At 35.8% G+C, this 21,954-nt stretch overlaps 2 protein-coding genes across 2 annotated transcripts; one reads left to right on the top strand and one right to left on the bottom strand.

The window, feature by feature from the left end:
• Positions 1-2,205: 2,205 nt before the first annotated feature.
• On the bottom strand, positions 2,206-4,361 carry LOC143614837 (uncharacterized). Its single transcript, XM_077088157.1, has 5 exons — positions 4,183-4,361; positions 4,011-4,092; positions 3,630-3,696; positions 2,692-2,853; positions 2,206-2,594 (listed from the first exon to the last, which is right to left on the bottom strand). Exons 1-5 carry the CDS (start codon positions 4,328-4,330, stop codon positions 2,358-2,360), a joined length of 696 nt encoding a protein of 231 aa, XP_076944272.1. The 5' UTR covers positions 4,331-4,361; the 3' UTR covers positions 2,206-2,357.
• An 11,839-nt stretch (positions 4,362-16,200) lies between these two features.
• LOC143614834 (putative 3-deoxy-D-manno-octulosonic acid transferase, mitochondrial) lies at positions 16,201-21,705 on the top strand. Its single transcript, XM_077088153.1, has 12 exons — positions 16,201-16,410; positions 17,196-17,289; positions 17,763-17,805; positions 18,072-18,194; positions 18,294-18,413; positions 18,490-18,568; positions 18,672-18,776; positions 18,901-18,998; positions 20,105-20,195; positions 20,281-20,400; positions 20,496-20,566; positions 21,219-21,705. Exons 1-12 carry the CDS (start codon positions 16,209-16,211, stop codon positions 21,396-21,398), a joined length of 1,326 nt encoding a protein of 441 aa, XP_076944268.1. The 5' UTR covers positions 16,201-16,208; the 3' UTR covers positions 21,399-21,705.
• The last annotated feature ends 249 nt before the right edge of the window (positions 21,706-21,954 follow it).

The following is a 21,954-nucleotide window of genomic DNA, read 5'->3' on the forward strand; positions in this document are numbered from 1 at the left end:
GGTAATTCTAAAGATTCCCCGGGGGAAAAATAGAGATGTCTCCTACGTTACCCATAATATGTGGAAGTATCAACGTAATTTCATAGAGTCATTCGGTCTGAATGCTACATGAAGAACATAAGCCAGATGATGGAACGGGAAGACCTAGGATGTAGAAGATCATAAAATGAGTGATTCGGATATTTTGATTCCTATATATCCACCCATGTGGTACTTCATTATACCATATATATAAGATCCATCTGTATAGATATCACCATCTACATCCAGAAAGCCGTATGCTTTGGAAGAAGCTTGTACAGTTTGGGAAGGGGTTTTGATTGATAAAAAAAAGAATATACTTCAACCGATATGCCCTTAGGCACGGCCATACATAACATAGAAATCACACTTGGAAAGGGTGGACAATTAGCTAGAGCAGCGGGTGCTGTAGCGAAACTGATTGCAAAAGAAGGGAAATTGGCCACATTAAAATTACTTTCTGGGGAGGTCCGTTTAATATCCAAAAACTGCTCAGCAACAGTCGGACAAGTGGGGAATGTTGGGGTGAACCAGAAAAGTGTGGGTAGAGCCGGATCTAAGCGTTGGCTAGGTAAGCGCCCTGTAGTAAGAGGAGTAGTTATGAACCCTGTGGACCATTTCATCACACCAAATGGTGTGGGCCTGTGGGGTACCCTTAATTTGATTTTGGTGAAACTTAAAATAACTAAATTTTAAATTCATTTAATTTCTTCATTTCTAGTACAAAATTATTAAGGGTCCCTATAACGTGCTCGGTAATGATGGAGATTGGAGTTGGATCAAAAGCATACGTTAATTGGTTTTTAATCTCATTCTTTGTATCTTATAAAGCCATGTGTAATGAGGTATTATATGAGTGGATAAAGCCTCAACACCATCCCTAGGGGCATTATATAAGGGCATGAGCGTGCTTACAATAAAACTCATATGTGTGAGAGCATTAGGGGCATTATCCATTACACATGTATTTTACTAAAAAAAAAGGTGATCATGATGATGTGACGGAAAATTTGAGAAATCTCCTGAAGTGCTTTGCGGTTACCATTGAGGACTTGTATAGGGTATAATCAGCAATTAAGCATGGTAGCAATGGTCAATGAATGCAATAATTTTGATGAGAAGAATACTTAAATTCAGTTAATGGAAAAGTTGAGAAGAGAATTACAAAACAATGAAACAAGAAGAAGAAAACAATTTCATAACAAACTCACTCTCTCATACTTTCCTTATAATGTGTATTTTAGTGGTCCTCATTTGACAGATTACTTTTTATTATATGTTACATAATTATTCAAATAAGCTGGTTGCTTCCTTAGCCTGGTGTTCCTTCTAAGTGCAGGTTCGAGCATGGGCTGGTAAGTTGCAGGTTCGATCATGGGCTGATTAGTTGCAGGTTCGGCCATGGGCTGCAGGTTAGTTGCAGGTTCGGCCACGGGCTGATCAATGGCAGGCTCGGCCACGGGCTGATCAATGGCAGGCTCGGGCAAGGGCTGATCAATGGCAGGCTCGGACAAGGGCATGTCAATTGTAGGTTAAAATGTACAATGAAAAAATGTGACAAGAGAATTTTATCACTTTTATCAGGAAAAAAAATGCTCCCCTTACCTCATCATTACTTTAACTTAGTTATTTTTAGGACAAAATGTTATGCAATTAAGAGAATCATTGACCTACTTATCAGTGTCGAAACTCTAAACAAACGTAAAGTGTGTATTGTAGTAACCATCTTATGCTAGCTAGAGTAAGTAGTTGTGTTTATCTGGTTTTAAGTTGAGGGTTCTTTTGGTTAACACAGAAATTTGAACCATCCAGATTTAGGAAGTTCAATATCGAACTAAAAACCAAATTTAAATTCAGTTTGATGTTTGTTTATTTCAGTTGGAAAGTTTTTTTGGTCAATATCAAAAACTGAACTGAACTGAATTAAGGAAGTTCAAAACCAAACAGAACTTGGTTTGGTTTGGTTTGAAGGTGTTTTTTTAGTCAAGCCGAAAATCAAACAAAACCGAATTTAAAAATTTCAAACCCCAAATGAGCCTGAATTTGAATTCGCTTTAGTTTTTGGTTCAGACCAAAAAACAAACCATTATTTTTTATTGGATGAGATTGGCACAAATTTAGATTTCCAGAACCAGGTTTTAAACAGTTTCGGTTTAATGTGAAATCCAATATGAACACATATTTGGGAGTGTAATGAACTTTACAATCAAACTTAGAAGCAAAATATTCAAATCCTAACCGTTCCATGTCTGAATTTATAAACCAAAAACAACAGACAATAAAATTGATAGACAAATCGCAAAAACACCCTTTTGGTCTAATGAGTCATATAAGCTCTAGCCAGCACTAGATTCTTTCTTGCCGAAAAAACAAACAATCTTGGAATAGTAGTCCCAATCAACATGAGAAGAGGATATAGCCGGATCCCCTATCGGGTGAGCTTTCACATAACTTTGAACATCTTTAGCATCAGCGAGCCCATCCAAAAACATCCTTATCTCGCCATTTGGACCTAAAGCATCATCTTCCTTATTTTCAGGATCATAATTACTAGGAGAAATTGAAGTGTTTGGCTACAACAAAACACATATATCATCAACAAAGGTGTCAATACATTAAATATATAACTTATCTTGTAAGTATATAAATGAAGTATATATATAGTAATACAGGATTTAGAAGGGACTTCACAGGATCGGAGATTAACAACGTGTTAGACTCAGAGTATTCTCCATTGTATTTCTTCCATATTGACTTGAGTTCTTTTAAGAACACTGGTTTGTCTTGGTTGTCCAAAAACATGAAGTCTGTCTTGATGCATTGGTTTTGATCCTAACAAAAGTTGTTAAAAATGTTGGGGATTTCTGCAATCGTATATATCTTAGGAAAATCTGAGAGTCGTGAAACACTTTCAAATCAAAACTATTTGTTGGTTCCCAAATGTTTTGACCGGATAAAACTCAGGTTGAGTGCAAGAATCAGTATGGAGAATGAGAGAGTTTACTGAACCAGAAAAAAAATCATATGATCAAACTACGTTATTTTAGGGTTTGAAAAGGCAGGGATGATGATAACTGCTTTGCAGTTATCATAACAGTTACCTGATTAATAACTGAAAATACGCTCCTTTTGATATTAATTTTTGTAAAGAAAATTAATTAATTAATTAATTTTCTAATACGTTTTTAATAAAGAAACATAGCTCGACCCCAGCCAGGGGCGCTGCCCCTTGGACCCTGCCAGGGGCTGCCGCCCCTCGCACCCCGCTACCAGGGGCGCTGCCCCCGGACCCCAGCCAAGGGGGCGTTGCCCCCTTGGAACCCCCATGACTTAGGGGCTTCGCCCCTAAGTACCAATAGGATTATAAATTATAATAAGATCAAATAGGTATGCACCTCGCACCCGACTTATTTAGAATCGTATTACAATTAACTTTTAATTGATCAAAAAGTTAATCCTTAATTACACTAAAATCACTAAAATCACTAAAAAAAACCCTTCAATGTAAGATTAATTAGACGGCAAAAAGGTGTTAACATTGAGATCAATGAAAGTTATTGTCTCATTAAATTAGGTTAGATTAGTTCGTATAATCACTTTATACTCACCCAAGTAAACAACAGCTTGCTTTTGAGTGCACCAAAAACATTGGTCAGAACTCCACCAATGTTATGCCTAAAATAAAAACACATAACAAGTTTAATAACATATGTAAACAAACCGTTCATAGATCATAAACCTTTTGATAAAAATTCCATTTACATTCTATTAAACTAAATGTTCATATATATATATACATCAATAACAGAAAAAAACAACATAAAATATTTATACTTTTTCATGAATGTTCATTTATACTCATACCTTAGTGTTCATTCATCTATAAAATTAACAAATACAAAAAATATTTTCTTAACATAGAACACATAAATCTGTTCATTTAAGTAAATAAAAGAACATTTTAATTTTAAATAATTTGTGATACTAACTCCATAGCTGATGACCATATTCCCACTTCAAATCTCTCAAAACAAAACTTCAAAAACTCTTCACAAAACGGCCTCTTGTAAACTATAGAGACGCATAACATATAAACGTGTTAGTAAACAAAAATATAAATATCCCCACACCAAAAAGTGAACAAAAATATTGTTCACTCACTCTTATAATTTCCTGAATAGAAATCAGGCGGACGGTTTTTAGGGCTGTTGTTAGGCCAGCTACGATGAGCCCGGTGAACGAGGAACCCGGCGATAGGAAGCACAAGTAGTTTCTTTTTGGGACCAAGGTTAAGTTTATCTATGGACATACTTAAATCATTTCCAGTCACCTTTCCATCTTCTTGTTGTTTAGTGTTGTCAGAATCATTGAGATTCTTGGAATCTGAATCTTTTTGAACATGTTTTCCGTTTCTTATTGTGGAATCTTTGCATGCCATGGTTTTTTTTGATTAAGTATGATTTTGTTTTGGGATTTAAAGGAGATGTTGGATCTTATGAAGCAGTTTCTTTTAACCGACCGTACGATTCGACTCTTGAGTTTCTTTCTTTGTTATATATTGATTTTGAAAAGTTAATATAAATGAATAGATTTATTTAAATTTTAAAAAACTTAAAAGCTGAAAATACATAGATCATTAATAATATTTATTTATTTATTAATAAAAGACCCAATTACAAATTTTGTCCTTTAAAAAAAGCCAAATTACGGTTCGTGTCCTTTCCTTGCAGGCGGTGTCCTTTAAACTTTTTTTTTCTACACGTTATGTCCTTTACGCTAACTGGGTTAGAAAAACTCAGTTAAATGCCCTCACGTGAGACGCATGTGAGGGCATTTTTGTCTTTTCACCACCTGCAACTTCTTCCTCTTTCTTCTTCATTTTTCTTCTTTATTATTATTTTTCTTCATTTTTCTTCTTCATTTTTCTTCTTTATTCATCCACTCCCACAATAACCACCACCAAACGCCGATTCACATCTCTTCCGACTCCCACATACTCCCAAACACCAATTCCCACCATGGATTCCGGTCTTCCCGCCGCCGTAGACGCCAGATCCGGCGGTAAAATATCAAAACGGAAACCAATTTCCGCCAGAACCACTCCGTACGACCGACCGGAACCCTCCAATTGGCGTAACGGCCTTCTTTTTCCGGCCAAAATCGTCGCCGGCGGTGCAAGTAAACTTATTTCGTCGATTTGGAGCCCTAAAACTTGGGGCTCAAATGGGTTGTCTTCAGAAACTGATTCCGATTCAGGTTTGTGTTCAAATTTGGGGCATTTTTGTGTTCAAACCCTCCACGTCATCCTTCCCAATAACCCACACCAAACCCTTAATCACCATCCGCCACCCAACCCCTAATTCATGAACGGCTCTGATTCAATACACGCACATCCACCAACGGCTCCATAGATTGATATATAAAAATTAGGGCTTGCAACTACAATGCAGATAATTGAGAATCAATAAGGGATTTGGGTTTGCAAACAGTGAAATGATTTAGGGTTTGGGTTTGGATCTTTAGTGGCCTCCCAAATCTCTATTCAATTTCAACCTTCTGCTGCCGGTGGAAATTAGTGGTCGCAACAGCAGGTGATGGGTGGTGATGGCGGTGGTGGCATGTGGTGGCTGGTTGGTGATGGTGGTAGTTCTGAATCTTATGAATGTTATAGAGAGAGAGAGAGAGTGAGTGAAGAAGATGAATGTTATAAGAGTGTGTTGGTAGGATGAAAGAAGAAAAATGAAGAAGAAAGAGGAAGAAGTTGCAGGTGGTGAAAAGACAAAAATGCCCTCACATGCGTCTCACGTGAGGGCATTTAACTGAGTTTTTCTAACCCAGTTAGCGTAAAGGACATAACGTGTAGAAAAAAAAAGTTTAAAGGACACCGCCTGCAAGGAAACTTAGAAAAGGACACGAACCGGTTTTTGGCTTTTTTTAAAGGACAAAATTTGTAATTCTGTCTTAATAAAAAGTAATCATCTGAACTGTTTCATTTAACTCAAAAAAAGATCCAGTTACAACAGAGAGGCAGGTAAGCGGGCAACAAGCTGCGCCGCCACCTCCTTTTGAATGACAAAACCGATCCTACTGAACACAAAGTTATCGTTCTTCGGCGTCGTTGAGATACTGTGCACGACCCGCTGAACTCTTTTTAAAAACGTAGCAGCATCGAGGGCGAGAGACTCAAATGTATATTTATTTGTGAAATAAACCACATATATAAGTTGAAATCGAATTCGATTTTCGAAATTCAATATTCGAAAATCAGTTATTGAATTTGATTCCGAATAATTAAAAACATAATACGTGTTCAATTCAAATCGAATTTTGAGAGTGCTTTGAATACTAAACACCCTTGATTTGAGTTAGGTGAAACTCAAGATAACTTAGATTCATTTAATTTTATCATTTCTTGTACAAAAGTATTAAGGGTATCTACAACACGGTCAGCCATGATGGAGGTTGGAGTTGGATCTAAAGCACACGTTAGTTGGGTTTTAATCTCATTCTTTGTATCTTATAAAGCCATCTGTAATGAGGCATTACAGAGGCATTAGACCCATCGTTATGGGCGCGGAAGAGTGGTTGGCGGGGCGTTGAGCACGGAACACAACCAAGGGGCGCCTTGGTGAGGGTGGTCGAGAAGCCCGACGCCATTCTCCTCCATCTCCTACTCTCTCTCTCTCTCTCTCTCTCTCTCTCACACACACACACATATATATATAGAAAAGAGTTTAAATAAAAAACAAGTGTTTTGTGAGAAGTGTGAGAAGAGCTTTAAAATAAAACAAACCACCTAAATATAACACTATACAATGCAAATATGAAACAATACAATTATTTAAAAACTACCAATCTCAACCACTAGATCATAGATTCAAGGGCCTAGATCTATTCTTATTCTTCTCACGAAAATATCGTTTTTTACATTAACCCTACCCTATATATATATATATATATATATATATTATAGGGGCTTCAATGGGCTTTTAACCATAGCGTGGCATCGATGCCCCTCGGTGTCTACGTGTCGCTGACGTCACATAATGGAGGGGCTTTTATGCCCCCCACCATAAAGGATAGTATTATATGGGTGGATAAAGCCTATACACCATCCCTAGTGTGTCACACCTCGACCAAAGGCGGCAGAACATGCCAAGGTGTCACGATTGCCCATAAGCACATGACACTAATTAAAACGACAATATTCAGCAAACTCATTTCATTTCACAACATCGAAAATGTCACATATCAAACTTGTTCATAAGATAAACATAACAAAATATAGCAAATAAATATTGTTCATTTTTGCTAATATCCTAAGGTCTTGATGGCGTTTTCTACAACTCCATAATTAACCTAAATGCAAACCTGTAACGTTTCATAAAATAAAATTTATCAACACAAAGGTTGGTGATCAATTCATAAGTTTGAGCATATAAATATATAGTAAGAAAGAGCCACAATTCTTGTATACGAAACAATAGATAAAAACAATAATTTGGATAAAATCGCTAATAGAATTATGTTAGCGACACCTAACTATAAGGGGATTCCAAATAGTCTAGGATTTTATAGTTATCGTTAATTGCATTACGGTAACAACACCTTGCTATAAGGGGATGCCAAATAGTCTAGGGTTTTATAGTTCCACCAACCAAAAGCGATAAACACATATGCATGTAATCATAGAACACCAAATCGAGCAATTATTCAAGTAAAGTATACAATAACGTTTGTGGTTTAAGATTCAAGTATAAAACATTTAGTTGAATAAGTATGAAATGTCACCCCCAAAACAAAAGATGGAAAGCGGGGTATGAAAATACTTATGTTTAAGTAATAAACTTGAAAGATTATAATTTGAAGATTTGCCGGAACGACGTGTTTAATGAACAATGCCTAAAAGGAAAGAAGTTTCGGATTTAGAAAGGTTGTCTTGAAAGTCTTTAAATAAAATAAATGTTGAGAAATGTAAACAATTAAAGTTCAAGGTTTAAAAATGTAACTATTTAAGAACTTATAATAATGATATGGTCTAAAATATACATAAATTATATTAATATGCCCTAAACTTTTGAGTTGTTTTGAGTTGGTTTTTATAAAATATTAGTCTTGGATGGCTCATATTTGGATTTTATAAAGTTTCATGAGACTACGAGGTAAAATAAAGTATTTTTATTAAACTTGAGACTAACGGTTGAATGGACCATTATTATTGTTATTATTTTCAAAATCCATGAAAAAGAAAGTAACAAGAAATATCAAGTTTTTCGTGTACAAATAATTGAATCAAGAGTATGACGAATTTCATATTCTCGTAATAACATAAATACATTTATAGGTATAAAAATAAATGCAAACAATTAACTTGTTTTTATATTTTGATTCAGAATATACAGACCACAATCCCTAATTGGATCATGGCCCACATAAAACAAAAATAAAAGAGGAGGTCATGCACGGAGGTTTTTGGAAGAAGGTTGATTGGGGGACACCTCCTTTTCTAGGTTACTGTTCGGAGGAAATCGAAGGAAAAAAGAAAATAAGGTAATTGGGAGGTCAACAAGGTCACGACAAACCAAAATAGCAAGCTAGCACGTCAAGCATCCTAGCACGTCAAATATTCCACGGCCAAAAGTGAATTAATTAAGCAAGCAACTAGGTCAATTAATTTAACCAGGCTAGTAGCTCAACTATATTTATTTCTTTTACGATGAACCGCAATATATGTTTTATCTTTGTTTCATTCGTAATTATGATTGGCTAAATTGTTAACTGCCTGGGTTTGGATGAATACTTTTTAGACTCGTATTATTTTCGGTTTTGGATTATTATTAATTGGTTGATGCTTTGGTATAGTTTTTATTGTATTTGGTTGTGATGCATATGCGTATTTGGTATTAACTTATGATCAATTTATTTTTCCATATGCGTTTTCGTGAATGTCTTTCATGTATGGATGCGTATTAGGTTACTTAATGTGTGTTTGTAACTAGTTTATGGTTTATTGTTAACGTATTCCATAGGAGCGGTAATTGAGAGTTTAGAGATACCTTATATTCTGTCACTTGAGAGACCAGGAGTTAATTAAGTATCTCCTGTTTTTCTCTTTTGTGGGTTTGGGTAGTGATTGCACGGGAGTGAATTACCCTAGATTCCTTTAGATTCTTACAGATCTGAATTATAACCGAACTAAATTAAAATACCTATTTACGCCTTAGGGTGTTTTGTGATTAGAGAGACTGGGAGGTAATTTAGTCTTTGGGTACCTTAGCATCAGGGCCGGCCCTATGGTAGGGCGAGCCGGACGACCGTTCGAGGCACGTAATTTTTGAGGGCCTAATCAATCGTGTGCCGGAGTTCTCAAATGTAAATGTTTTACTTTTTGACCCTCATAGTTATCTCTCATAGAGCTTCAAAGAAATGTAGGGTTAAAAAATTTTCCAGCCGGCGACCGGTGGCGGTTGCGGCTCAGATAAGTGACTGTAAAACGTGGATGTAACATGAAAGAAGACAAGCTGAATATGTTGACTTAGTATATTTAAAGTTTTTAATTAGTATCTTATTATGGGCCTTTTTTAAACAAAACCCAATAACTGCTAGCCGTCTTAATTTGTTTGCAAGCCCAAATAAGTTAACCTATTGTTTTTGCTGCACTCTTTTCACACAACTACACTTCAAAGATGAGGTATAGGTTTCTTTTTGTTTCTTTACTGATTAAATACTTCATGGAATAAACTAATGATATATGAAGTTCTTTTTATTTAACATTTTAGATTTTTGTTAGTTAATTATCAAATTTAATAACCTTATCTGCCCTTCAGAAAACAAAATAATAATTTTATTTTAATTTAAGATTATTTTTTAGTTTCTAAAAAGAGTTTTATTATTATTATTATAAAAGCGTTTTTTAAAGATACACTGAGCTTAAACCAAACACCAAGACTTCACTAAATTCATTAAATGCAAAGTTGCGTTTTCACAAGATGAATTAGTAAAACAGCTTATTGAATTACGAATGCAAAAATAATTCCCCAACTAAAAATTTCTATTTTCGCCACTGGTTACTCGTTAGGGCCTACGGACCTTTTTATTTTGATTCAGCCGAGGTATTTAAATTCTTAGAGACGGCCCTGCTTAGCATAGTTAGGTAAGGTGAGACCGAGAGGTGATCCAAACCATTAAACCGTTGAGCTTACATGATATTTAGGGTTCTTAGGTATTGTTAGTGAGACCGGGAGGAGATCTAGCATACTTTAGTTATTCCTTAGTGTCATATTTTTAGAATCCGGATACCGATCATAAATCCAATTTCAAGAGTTTACGAGTTGATTAGTAGGATTCCTTGCCTAGGTGGTTGTTTCCCCTATTTGGGTTTTAAACCGATTTGTCCGTGTCTAGTTTTAGAGTAAGTACTATTTATTTTATATTTAATAAAAAACATAAAAATCAATTAATTAAGTTTAGTTAAGTTAGAGTCTAGTTTAGGTGTCGCTAGTGTCCTGTGGGTTCGATATACGGACTTTATTAGGCTTTACTACAGTTGATAGGTACACCTGCATGTCTAGTGGTCTAACATTAGGATAGTCTACATTTATAAATTTAAAACTAGAGTGTCTAGGTTAAGTTAGGTTTTTAGTAGACCATTTTGCACAACAAGTTTTTGGCGCCGTTGCCGGGGATACTTAGGTAATACCGTAACTAGCTTTAATTGAACTTAATTGATTAATTGGTCTTTTGTGTCTTGATTTGTGGTGTGTCTTGTGAGTTCGTGTCTTAGATTTAGCGCGTCTAGTCGTCTTTAGGATAATTTAGTTCCTCGTTTTATTTTATCGAGTCTAGTTATGATGTTTAATAGATCGGGTCAGTTTAGGAGTATTTTATATCGAAGATATTGGAAAGAGACGATGTTAGAAAGAGCCGAACAAGAGGAACATGAAATATTCCAAAAGATTAAGGAATTGGAACTCATACTTGATAAGTTGATCGAAAGAGAAAGACTCCGTAAGATAGAGGAACTCGAAGCTAGGTTAGATGAGATAAGTGCTAGAATTCAAAATGAGAGTTTTTCTTACAAGGAGCAGGAAGCCGTCTATGAAACTGATGATGACTTCTGGAATAATGATGATGAGGGCGTGATAGAAGAGATGGAGTTGGAGCTACCTGATTACACGAATTCGAGTGAAGATGTCGTTGTGGAGCCACTTGACCAGATGGGAGATGACGAAGAGGAGGAGCATGCACCATCATGGGAGGATGAGTTTGGTGATGAGTTAATGGGTTTACCAGCTTTTGAAGAACATGAAGAATTTGACCCTGTTGGCGATCTTATCTATTTAGAAACACTAATCATGGGGAAGCCAACAATAGAGATCAAGTGTGCACCAAACGAAAACGAAGAGGAAGTGGCAAAAGAGGAGGATCAGAATATAGTGGTGGTTGAGTCGCCAAATGTCTGTGGAGGAACTAGATAGTGGATCGCCAACGAAATCGACAAAGCCATAGAAGAGGGAGCGAAAGTGCTTGGATTAACGAATTTTGAGGGTTCAAAAATGGTACATTAAGAATTATAGGAGAACACTGAAATGCAAGAATAACCATTTTCCTCATTATATGTCACGTATTAGGTTTGGTCTAGGTAAGTTTAAGTATTGGTGGTCCGATCCGTTTGAATGTTTTAAAATGCTTTTTAGTGTCACTATATTCTATTTGTTTAAATATGTTGGACGGATGGAATTAAACGGGTTAGACCGGGGTTTGATAAAAGAAAAGCCTCCTAATTGAGATTTCGGGAGCGAGTCTGGCTGAAGACTCTTCTGTAAACTTAGCGCTTCCCGGGAGGCAACCCGGTAGAATGTTTTTTTTTACTTTTATTTTTTGGGTTTCTTGCTTTCTTTTGCTGGTTGTTTCTTGGTTTGCTTTCAGGTTGCTTCAAAGATGCTATTAGATGATTGATGATACATGGTTTGATGGAAGTAAGAGGAGGCCATGTGTTGATTGATTGTCGCTTTCGTTCGTAAGTGACAGCTTGGTAGAGAGTACTGGAGTTTGAGGCTTTCGTTCAAATTGGAGGGCATGGGGCACGACTCGCGAGGCAATATCGTCATATTTACCAGGGGAGTCAGTTCCACTTTAATTATATTTGAATGTGCTTTAATTTGTCTTTTTCCTGTCTCATTGAGGACAATGTGACATTTAAGTGTGGGGATGGGAAACTGATGTTTTTATATAAAAAAAAATTCAAAAATTTTAAAAATATAATAATAAAAAAAGTTTAAAAAATTATTCAAAAAAAAAATGTCCCGAAATTTTAACGAAATTTTTTGCAAATAATGGAAAATGATAGAAAAATTTGAGATTGGTTCTTAAAACTACTATTATATATGAGATTAAATAAAAGATAACGCACTAAGCTTGGGATGTGTCGGTAGGCCCAACTAGCTTTGATAGTCCTCTTTAGCAAATTTTATATATCTAATAATTTGAAAAACGGTGAAACCGTATTTCGATGTTTAAGGAGTATCACCATAATCTAAAAACTTTGAGATGGTAAGACTTAGATGCACTCAAACCAGCATACCACCGCATGTCCATCTTTTTATGAGCTTAAAATAGTTATATACTTTAGGGTGATATAAAAAAATGAAAAAAAAGAAAAAAAAAAGAGAAAAAAAAAAGGAAAAGTTGGTCCGAAAAGCAAAAGAAAGAGAAAGTTATGTATTGTAAAATGCAAAAGAAGCATTCTGAAAAATAGAAAAAGATGTCAAAGATGCACATACTAGACGGGACTTAGAGTTTACGTGTTTCCAAGTGGAAGCAACGGCTTTGGTGGTTGTTGCTTCTGTTTCAACGTATACTTTACTGGTGACGTTGTCGCCAGAAGCAACAACCACGATCTTGTTTTCTTCATCTTTCACAACTTCTTCATTAGTGGCAGTGTTGTCATCAGAAGAAACAACCATGATCTTGTTTTTTGCATCTTTTTGAACATCTTCTTTAGTGGCGGTGTTGTCATCAGTAGCAACAGCGACGATCTTGTTTTCTGCACGTTTTTCAACTTCTTTAGTGATTATGGAATCTTTGGATGCCATGGTTTTGGATGAAGGATGAGTTTGGATGTAATATGATATATATAGCATGCATGAGCAAGTGGATTTTAAGGAGATGAGATCTCATACGTTGTCATCACTTTTGGCCCTTGAGTTTTCTTTTATTAAAATGGTGTTTTGGTTTCATTTATTAGGTTATGTGTAGTGGGTTGACGAAATTGGAGTGGAACACCGCCCCCTGGGCGAAATTGGGGCGAAATGGGCATGGGCGTTGGGTATTTGTCGCCGGGAGGAGAATGATTATATTATTATTATATTAGTAGTGTGTGTGTTATATACATATATATACATATAATATTATAATATGTTGTGTGTGTATATATATGTAAAGGTATATGTATATATGTTGTGTGTGATATATATATATGTATATGTATATGTATATGTATATGTATATATGTTGTGTGTGTGTATATATATGTATATGCAAAATGAATCCTAGAAACAACCCGAACCACCCATTCCCTCCTTTTGGTCAACACCATGGTTCGCAAAACCAACCGAGCGTGAACTTACAATGGAACCCGATGAACCTAAACCAACCGAGCTATCCGTTTCAATTTCCCGACTCGAACCTAAACATTTACGCCAACCGAGCTATATGTTTTTTTATATTTTTAGTTATTTATTTTTTTAGTTATGTTTTTTTTTTTGTATTCCTTTTTTATTTTTATGCATTTTTATTTTATTATTTAAATAAATTAGTTTTTATTTGATTAGTTTAATTATAAAAAGAAAATAATAAAAAAAGATATTGTGGGCCCAACTTGTAGCCCCTACACCATTACACCCCAAAAACAAATTCGTTTCCTTTGCTGACTGGGCGCCACGTGTCACAATTCGCCCCCAATTGTAGCCACTTCACTACACATAGCCTTAAGGGTATTCATAACGATGGGTAGTTAAGGAGTTGATTAAAACGTGTGATATTCGGTTTTTAAGGAAACTAAATTATGAACATGTTTAAATAAAGTTAAGTTTTATGATTGTTGTATACAAATTTTTCGAGTGGTAATGTATTACACGAACTATTAGAAGAATGGTTTATATGATATAATTAATTACTATGAATCAAGGGTATGTTTGGTTGAAAGGATTGGAATGAAGGTGGAATGAAATGGGAGAAGGAAAGGAATTGACAAAGGAATGAAATTGATCATTCCATTCCTTTGTCTTGCTTGGTTAATATATGGAAATTAAATGAATAATTACGTTATGTTGTTTGGTATCTGAAAAAATTTTATGAATGAAATAGAAATAATTAAAATATTCTTATCTCAAAATATATAAATTTAAAAAAAAAAAAACCTGAAATGATGATGGTGGTGGTAGATCAGGAGATGAAAATGGTGGTGGTGGTGGTGGTGGTGGCGACGGTGGTGGTGGTGGAGGTCAGGCGGGGGGGGGGGGGGGTCAAACGATGGTAGCATTAGTAGTGATGGCGGTGGTAGGGTGGCGATGACGGTGGTGCCAGGCAGTGATAGTGGTGGTGGCGGTTATGGTAGGGTGGCGACGGTAACAATGTTTGTTGTGGTTATGGCGACGATGGTGGCGGTGGTAGCTTGGGTGGTAAGGTGGTGGTGGTGGTGTAGGTGGTGATGGCGACGGTGGCGGTCAGGTGGTGGTGGCGGGGGAGGTGGTGGTGGTGACAGTGGCGGTGGTGGTCAGATGATGGTGGTGACTATGGTAGTGGTGGTGGCGGTCAGGCGGCGGGGGTGGTGGTTGTGGTGGTGGTGGTCAAGCGATGGTAGCATTAGTAGTGATGGCGGTGGTAGGGTGGTGATGACGGTGGTGGTGGCCAGGCAGTGATAGTGGTGGTGGTGGTTATGGTTGGGTGGCGACGGTGACAATGGTTGTTGTGGTTATGACGACGATGGTGGCGGGTGGTAGCTTGGGTGGTAAGGTGGTGGTGGTGTAGGTGGTGATGGCGACAGTGGCGGTTACGTGGTGGTGGCGGCGACGGTGGTGGCGGCGGAGGTGGTGGTGGTGGTGACGGTGGCGGTGGTGGTCAGATGATGGTGGTGGTGGTGGTGGCGGCGGTGGTTGTTGTTAGATGATGGTGTTGTTGAGAAAGTAGGTTAAAGGAGGAATGGAATGAAAAAAAAGAAGGGGGGTATGAAGGAATGGTTTTGATGGAATGGGATTCCATGTGTAATGGATAATTCCATTCCATTGTGCAACCAAACACCTCTTATTTAATTCCCACGTAATGAATCATTCCATTCCGCCTGTCATTACTGCATAACAAACGCTACCTAAAAGACACAAAATTATATGTGGTCATGTACCAATTGTCGGGTTGAGCCTTTTGAGCAGTCTTCAAATTGGTTGCCGGTTATGATGATTACATGTTGAACCGGTGGGCCGATACTGCAACAGGACAATATCTTATTTACTTGAAAAGTTTTAACCCTAACCAGTTTGACTTTGTGGAAAAACTACTTGTATGGTTTTCAAAAGTTTTTCCTACTCTCCTCAGGGGTGAAAACGAACCGAGCCCCTCGCGAGCTACTCTAGGCCAGATCGATAAAAAAAACTCGAATCAATTCGAGTTTTTTTCAAGCTCGAGCCTCAAATGAAACTCGTTTAGTTATCGAGCCTCGTGTATTGTTAAGTTCACCATATAGACTTCTATATATTAGTTGCATTCCGCACAGCAAAGGTAAAGCTAAGATTTTGTTCAATTAAGTATTAGACAAGCTCAAGCCAAACATAGACTCGTTTAAAGAATTTCTTGAAATACGTAAAACTAATTAAAACCATTGTAAATAAATAAATAAATAAATCATAATAAACTAGCTAAACTAAAGTTTAGAAATATGGCACTAACCAAACTCAAGGATCCTAAGAATTTAGTATAATGGGAAGACGTTTAATCCCAGGTTCGAACCATAAGAATCTCGCACATCAAAAAGTTACAGTATGACGGTGGTTGAGAAGTCGACATCAGACATGACCCCGAAATTGTAAATAGATTTACACGTGGATCCCTACCGATTAAAAAAAAAAAAAAAACTCAAGCTTAAAATAACGAGCACCTACCAGACTCCGGTAGTTAACTAACAGAATTCGAAAATGGTGGCAAGTAAAGGCGGCGAAACGGTTTACAGGATCTACAGAGCAGTGACGTATGCCCTAACACCGCTAGTTAACCTTCATCTCCGGTGGCGCAAGTTCCGCGGCCTCGAACATCCTCTCCGGTGGCCGGAGCGCCTCGGTCAACCGTCTCTCCGTCGTCCTCCTGGCTCACTCATCTGGTTCCACGCTGTTTCATTAGGTTCTACCACTTCTTATTATTACTTGCTTGCTTCATATTATTATATTTGATCATTTTTAGAGATGTAAACGAACCCAATGTGTTCGCCTAAATGTTTTTGAATTGTTTGTTTATGTTTGATCGTTTAATAAATGAACGGACATGAACAAGGAGTTACGTTTGATTAACTATATGAACGACCTCGAGCAGAGGCAATGCTCGTTCAATTGTGATTGTGAACGCTGATAACGTGTTCGTTTGCATTTGTTAATGTTTGTTCATTAAAGGTTTTTTTAATTTTTAATACCTTTTAGGTCTAATTCAATAGGAATTTGAATTATCGAAGTTCGTTATGGTGTAATTAGGGCTGTAAACGAACAAGCGTTCGTTCATTTGTGTTTGTGAGCGTTCGTTAATGTTTATTTGTTCGTTAAAGATATTTAATACTTGTTAATGAATTTTCTGATCTTATCAAATAGATTATTAACACTATAATACAAAAAGAGTATTATGTGCTTAATTCATATGTAAAATTAACGTATAAATATGAATATTAGAAAAAACACCAACACAAACTTGGTAGCCAGACCTAACTATTGACATTGACCATTTTCAGTTAGCCAGATTATATAAAGTATTGTTTGTGTTCATATGTGTTTGTTTGTGTCGTGAACCGTTTGCCTTTTTGATAAAAGCTTAACGGAAGATTGGAAGAACAAGGCCTTGTTCAGTTCGGTTGTGTTTGCTTGTAGCCCTAAGTGTAATGATGTTCATGAGTTACTTACGACGGTCAAAATGGTTAACAGGTGAAGGAATGTGTGTGGTTCCGGTGATTAAGCGGTGTGTTGAACGGACACCTGATGTGACTGTACTGATGACTACAACCACAGCATCTGCATTGTAAGAATCGATTATGTTTTACTTTGCACTTGTTGTATTAGTTTAATTATTTGAAAATTTGAAGAATATGAAGTAGATGATAGATTATTTGGTATTCAATCACGGAGGTTTTACACACTCTTACGGTATACTGTATTATCATAGGGCTGTAAAGAAATCGAATGTTCAGCAAACTGTTCGTTCAGAAGTTTGTTTATGTTCGTTCGTTTAATAAATGAACGAACATGAACAAGGAATTTTGTTTAATCAACTAAATGAAAGAACACGAACACAGACCATGTTTGTTCAGCTGTGTTCGTGAACGTGAACATTTGATAATGTGTTCATTTAGATCCATATATGTTGGTTAGTGTTTGTTCATTAAAGGTTTTTAATACTTTTAAATGAACGAACATGAACAAGTTACCGCCATTTGATTTACTTGTTTCCTACCTGGTACATAAATGAATAATATGCTTTTATCACTAATACAGTGAAGTACTCAAGCCCTTGATTCCCTGTGATGTCATATATCAGGTATATTCTAATCTATCTTATAATACAATTTCGTTAGCAACCTTTCTGTATGATATCAGCTTTAATCATTATTATCTAGCAGAAGCACCATTGTGCTCACTGCTCGCGCATATACCTTTTTTTCCTGTTTCATCCTAAGGAGTTCTTTACGAACTACTTAAAAATTTAGTTAGAGGTTGGTTATCTTGTTTTGTGGGGCCCATCAGTTAGGTTTTTTAGTTTGTATTTGTATATGTACACTTCACAGAGGAATAAAAACATGCCAGTTTGCTCCAGTTGATACGCCTGCTGCTGTGAATGCATTTCTTGAATATTGGAAACCGTATGCTCTTGTGCTAGTAGAGAATGAACTATGGCCAAATCTTGTTCTTAGTGCCTCAGCAAAAGGCGTAAGTATTTATACTCTATGTTCTTGTTCTTAACTTCTTGTTTTGTGGGCCCCATCAAAATTCTTATGTGTTTTATTTTGTTTTTATTTTAATATGCAGGTTATGCTAGCATTAATAAATGCTCGAATGTCAATAAAATCATTTAATAATTGGTCGAGACCAGTTGTTCGGCCACTTGCTTCATTGATGCTGTCCAAATTCTCATTAATACTTCCATTGGTACGACCTCTTCAATATGTTATTAAGTTTATATGTACTTTAGTTCTAAACCCTTTGTGTTTTTGTCCTGTTGCAGAGCAATATTCAGGCAATTCATTTTCAGCTACTGCAAGCTCCACCATTTATTATTAACTTCTGTGGTGACTTAAAACTTGGTATATCCTTACTCCTTAGACTTTATTGATTCAGTACTTGACCTATTCATCTTGCCATCTCTAATGATAATGACTGATCTTGATATTATGTTGACTTGCTAAGGTACCGAAGAGTTGGTCAACATGAAAAATATGGAAGATTTAAAAGAAAATATTGCTGGTAGATGTCTTTGGATGGCTTCATCAATACATAGGGGTGAAGAAGAAGGTGATGTACATTAGCCTTAAAATGGGTAATTTTGATACAAGTCAAAACAAAATTAAGTTGTGTTGACCTGAAACACTTCTAGTCCAAAAGTTTTACAAAATAATTTTATATTGGTTTTATACAGTAATGCTTGGTGTTCACAGAGCCTTGATGAAGAAGCACCCCAATATCCTTACAATCATTGTTCCTCGTCAGCCATATTTTGGACAGGAGATTGCTTTAGTATGAATCCGTTGCAAAATTTTCCATACTATATTATAACTTAATATTCCTTGTTTAGCATTTTACTAATAAGATTAGAAGTATATAGCACATAAATTATTAAACTGTAAAACTTAAGAACAGAAATATATTAGAGGTGGCAATATGGTTGAGTTAGGTTGGTTGGATTACGGGTCAAAATAAGTTCGGGTTGAAAGTTGAAGCATACCATTTTTAGTATGGGCTAAAACGGGTCAGGCTGACAGAAAAACTTTTAATTCTCTTTTAAATTAGTTTAAATAGTCATTGCGCTAATTATGATTACAAAAACAATCTTGCTGTGTAACATTGCTAACCCAAATCTTTGTATGAAAATGATTTTAGATGTTTTATGCATTAAAGATGGACTTGGTCAAACTTTCAACTCATTTGACCTGGACCTATTTGACCCATTCTGATTCTAGCTGAACTTTGGGACAAAATTATCACCTCTAAAGTATATACAGTTTCAGGAACATATAGGCTTGTAAACGAACTGAACGAACACGAACGGAACATGTTTGTATTTATTTGTTTAGCTTTAACTAACAAACAATCGAACGCAAACAATTAAACGAATGGGGTATTCTTGTTTGTGTTTGTTTGCTAAAAAAATGAGCATGTTTGTGTTCGTTTATTAACAATATAAACGAATGGTTCACGAACGTAAATGAACGAACATAACTTAACATAGATGAACGATTATAACTTTTAGCTAAAACCATTCAAATACATTGTGAAGAACAATGTGTTGGGCCTAAAAAGTGACTAAAACTAAACTAAGTTGTAATGGGCCAAAAAGGTTTAAATGAATATATTAACGAACGTATACGAACAAACTTAAACAAACATAAACTAACGAACTTAAATGAACGAACGAGACAAGTGTTCATGTTTTTTTGTTTAACTAAATGAAAAAAAGTTTTTGTTCATGTTCGTTTGTTTAACATAAACGAACTTCACACCTAATGGTTCATGAACTGTTCATTGAATGTTTGGTTCATTTACAAGCCTAGGAACAATTACAAATAACGAGATATGCTCAATAATTTCAAGATATCAATATAGTTTGTTGATGATGAGTGCAGGACTTGCAGAAAAAAGGGGTGAATGTGGAATTGAGATCCAATGGTGACTCACTCACATCTGAAACAAGCATTTACATAGTGGACACATTAGGTAGCAAATTCATTATTTCACCTTTTATTTTAATTATTTTTGTGTTTGATTTCAAAATAATATATGTATTTGAATGATTATGTAGGTGAACTGAGGCAATTTTATAGATTGACACCTATAGCTGTTATCGGAGGTTCCTTTTTGCCTGATTTTACTGGCCATAATATATGCGAGGCGGCTGCCGCTGGCTGTGCTGTTTTGACTGGTAAGCATGTGCCATTTAATTTCTATTTCTTTCCTATTTATTGTTTCATTACTGTTTTGGAACTTATATGGGTTCTTTTATCTGGCTGATGTTAGGTCAACATGTTGGTCACTTCTCAAATATGGTTACGGCAATGCAACTGTTAAATCCTTTATCGATGATGCAGGTTAGGATCGTTAGTTTACTTAAGCTTCTTATTTGTTTCTAATTAAGAATATTAGGGATGTAAATGATTCAAGACTGAGCTTGCCTATGCTCGACCTCTACTCATTTAACTTAAGAGATTAAGAGAACTCATTTCGAGTTCTTTTACTAAAAGCTCGAGCTCGACTTTTTTTATTAATTCTTAATTATTTACGTTTAAGCTCCCTAAAAACAAGATTAAAGTATCAAACCGAAGTTTATATTTATATGCAGTTATTAGACTCAAATATCTGGCGTGTTAGTTGTAATGAGGGGGTATAAACGAGTTGAGCTGTTTGTCAGCTACTCAATATTGGTTCGTTAAAAGCCCAAACCGATCTGAGCTTAAGCCAGAATTGGAACTCGTTTGATAAATGAGCTTAGCTACATTATTTTTGCTTGATTAAATCAGTTTTTTTATTGTATAAATTTAAGAATATTTGTATAATATAATATTATATGAACATATAGTTATATATGTTTAGTTAGATTTATTTTTTTTAACTATTTACATTATTATGTGATATAATGTTAGTTAAATAATAAACGAGTGAAGCTTGTAACCTTATTTGAGAGTAGAACTCGGTCTCTATATATAATTTTTGTAATACAAGAAAATGGGTGATTCATTACAGGTAAGTGGTGGTCTGGAACTAGAAGAAAATCTAGATAAACTTATTAGTAATCCTGAAATTCTGGAAGAACGACGTTTGGCTGCAAAACAGGCATTTCATGGTCTGTCAAACGGCGTTGTTGAAAGAGTTTGGACTCTGTTGCAACTTCATATTTTCAGAAATAAACCCCTTCAATTATAACATTTGCATATAACTGATTGGGGTTTGACTTTCTAGGCATGGTCAAACGTGCACGATTTGGGTTACATGTAATTTTTTTTGGGTCAAACTGATTGACAAGAGCGGTGCTCGTGGTTTTGTATAAATCGTGAAACCGTCCAAGCCGGTCATATGTTTGTTTTTTGTAGTTTTTATAGTCAGTTTTGGACGTTTTAAACCATACCAAACAGTTTGGTTTACAATATATACTCGAAGCCTTTTGGAAACAACCAATGTTGACCTTAGGATTTTATGCTATGTAACTTACTTTGTATATTTTACTTAGCCCTTTAGTTACGATGGAGTTGATTATTGAAGTTTTAACTTTTAACTCATAGAAACTATTTTTTTTTTTTAATTTAATCACATTTTGGGCATTACTTTATTAGAGTTTAATAATCCCAAACCGTGAAACCAAACTATCAGTAATAATTTGGTTTGGTATTGGATTAAAGTTGTCAATAACTTTTATGACGGTTTAGTTCACGAATTAACCCAAAAAAACTGTTTAAACCGTTGCATCTTGAATGCATGAGAT

Source organism: Bidens hawaiensis, unplaced genomic scaffold (genome assembly GCF_021521415.1).
Source record: "Bidens hawaiensis isolate Kalapana, Puna unplaced genomic scaffold, B.hawaiensis_p1.1 tig00041188_1, whole genome shotgun sequence".
Taxonomy (NCBI): Eukaryota; Viridiplantae; Streptophyta; class Magnoliopsida; order Asterales; family Asteraceae; genus Bidens; species Bidens hawaiensis.

Coding starts and splice junctions, on each gene's coding strand:
- LOC143614834 (XM_077088153.1), top strand. CDS start 16,209: ATGGTGGCAAGTAAAGGCGGCGAAACGGTTTACAGGATCTACAGAGCA. Junction 17,806..18,071: donor CCTGTGATGTCATATATCAG/GTATATTCTAAT, acceptor AAAACATGCCAG/TTTGCTCCAGTTGATACGCC. Junction 18,569..18,671: donor CTGTGGTGACTTAAAACTTG/GTATATCCTTAC, acceptor TGACTTGCTAAG/GTACCGAAGAGTTGGTCAAC.
- LOC143614837 (XM_077088157.1), bottom strand. CDS start 4,330: ATGTCCATAGATAAACTTAACCTTGGTCCCAAAAAGAAACTACTTGTG. Junction 2,854..3,629: donor GCAAGCTGTTGTTTACTTGG/GTGAGTATAAAG, acceptor AACTTTTGTTAG/GATCAAAACCAATGCATCAA. Junction 2,595..2,691: donor TGAAGTCCCTTCTAAATCCT/GTATTACTATAT, acceptor GTTTTGTTGTAG/CCAAACACTTCAATTTCTCC.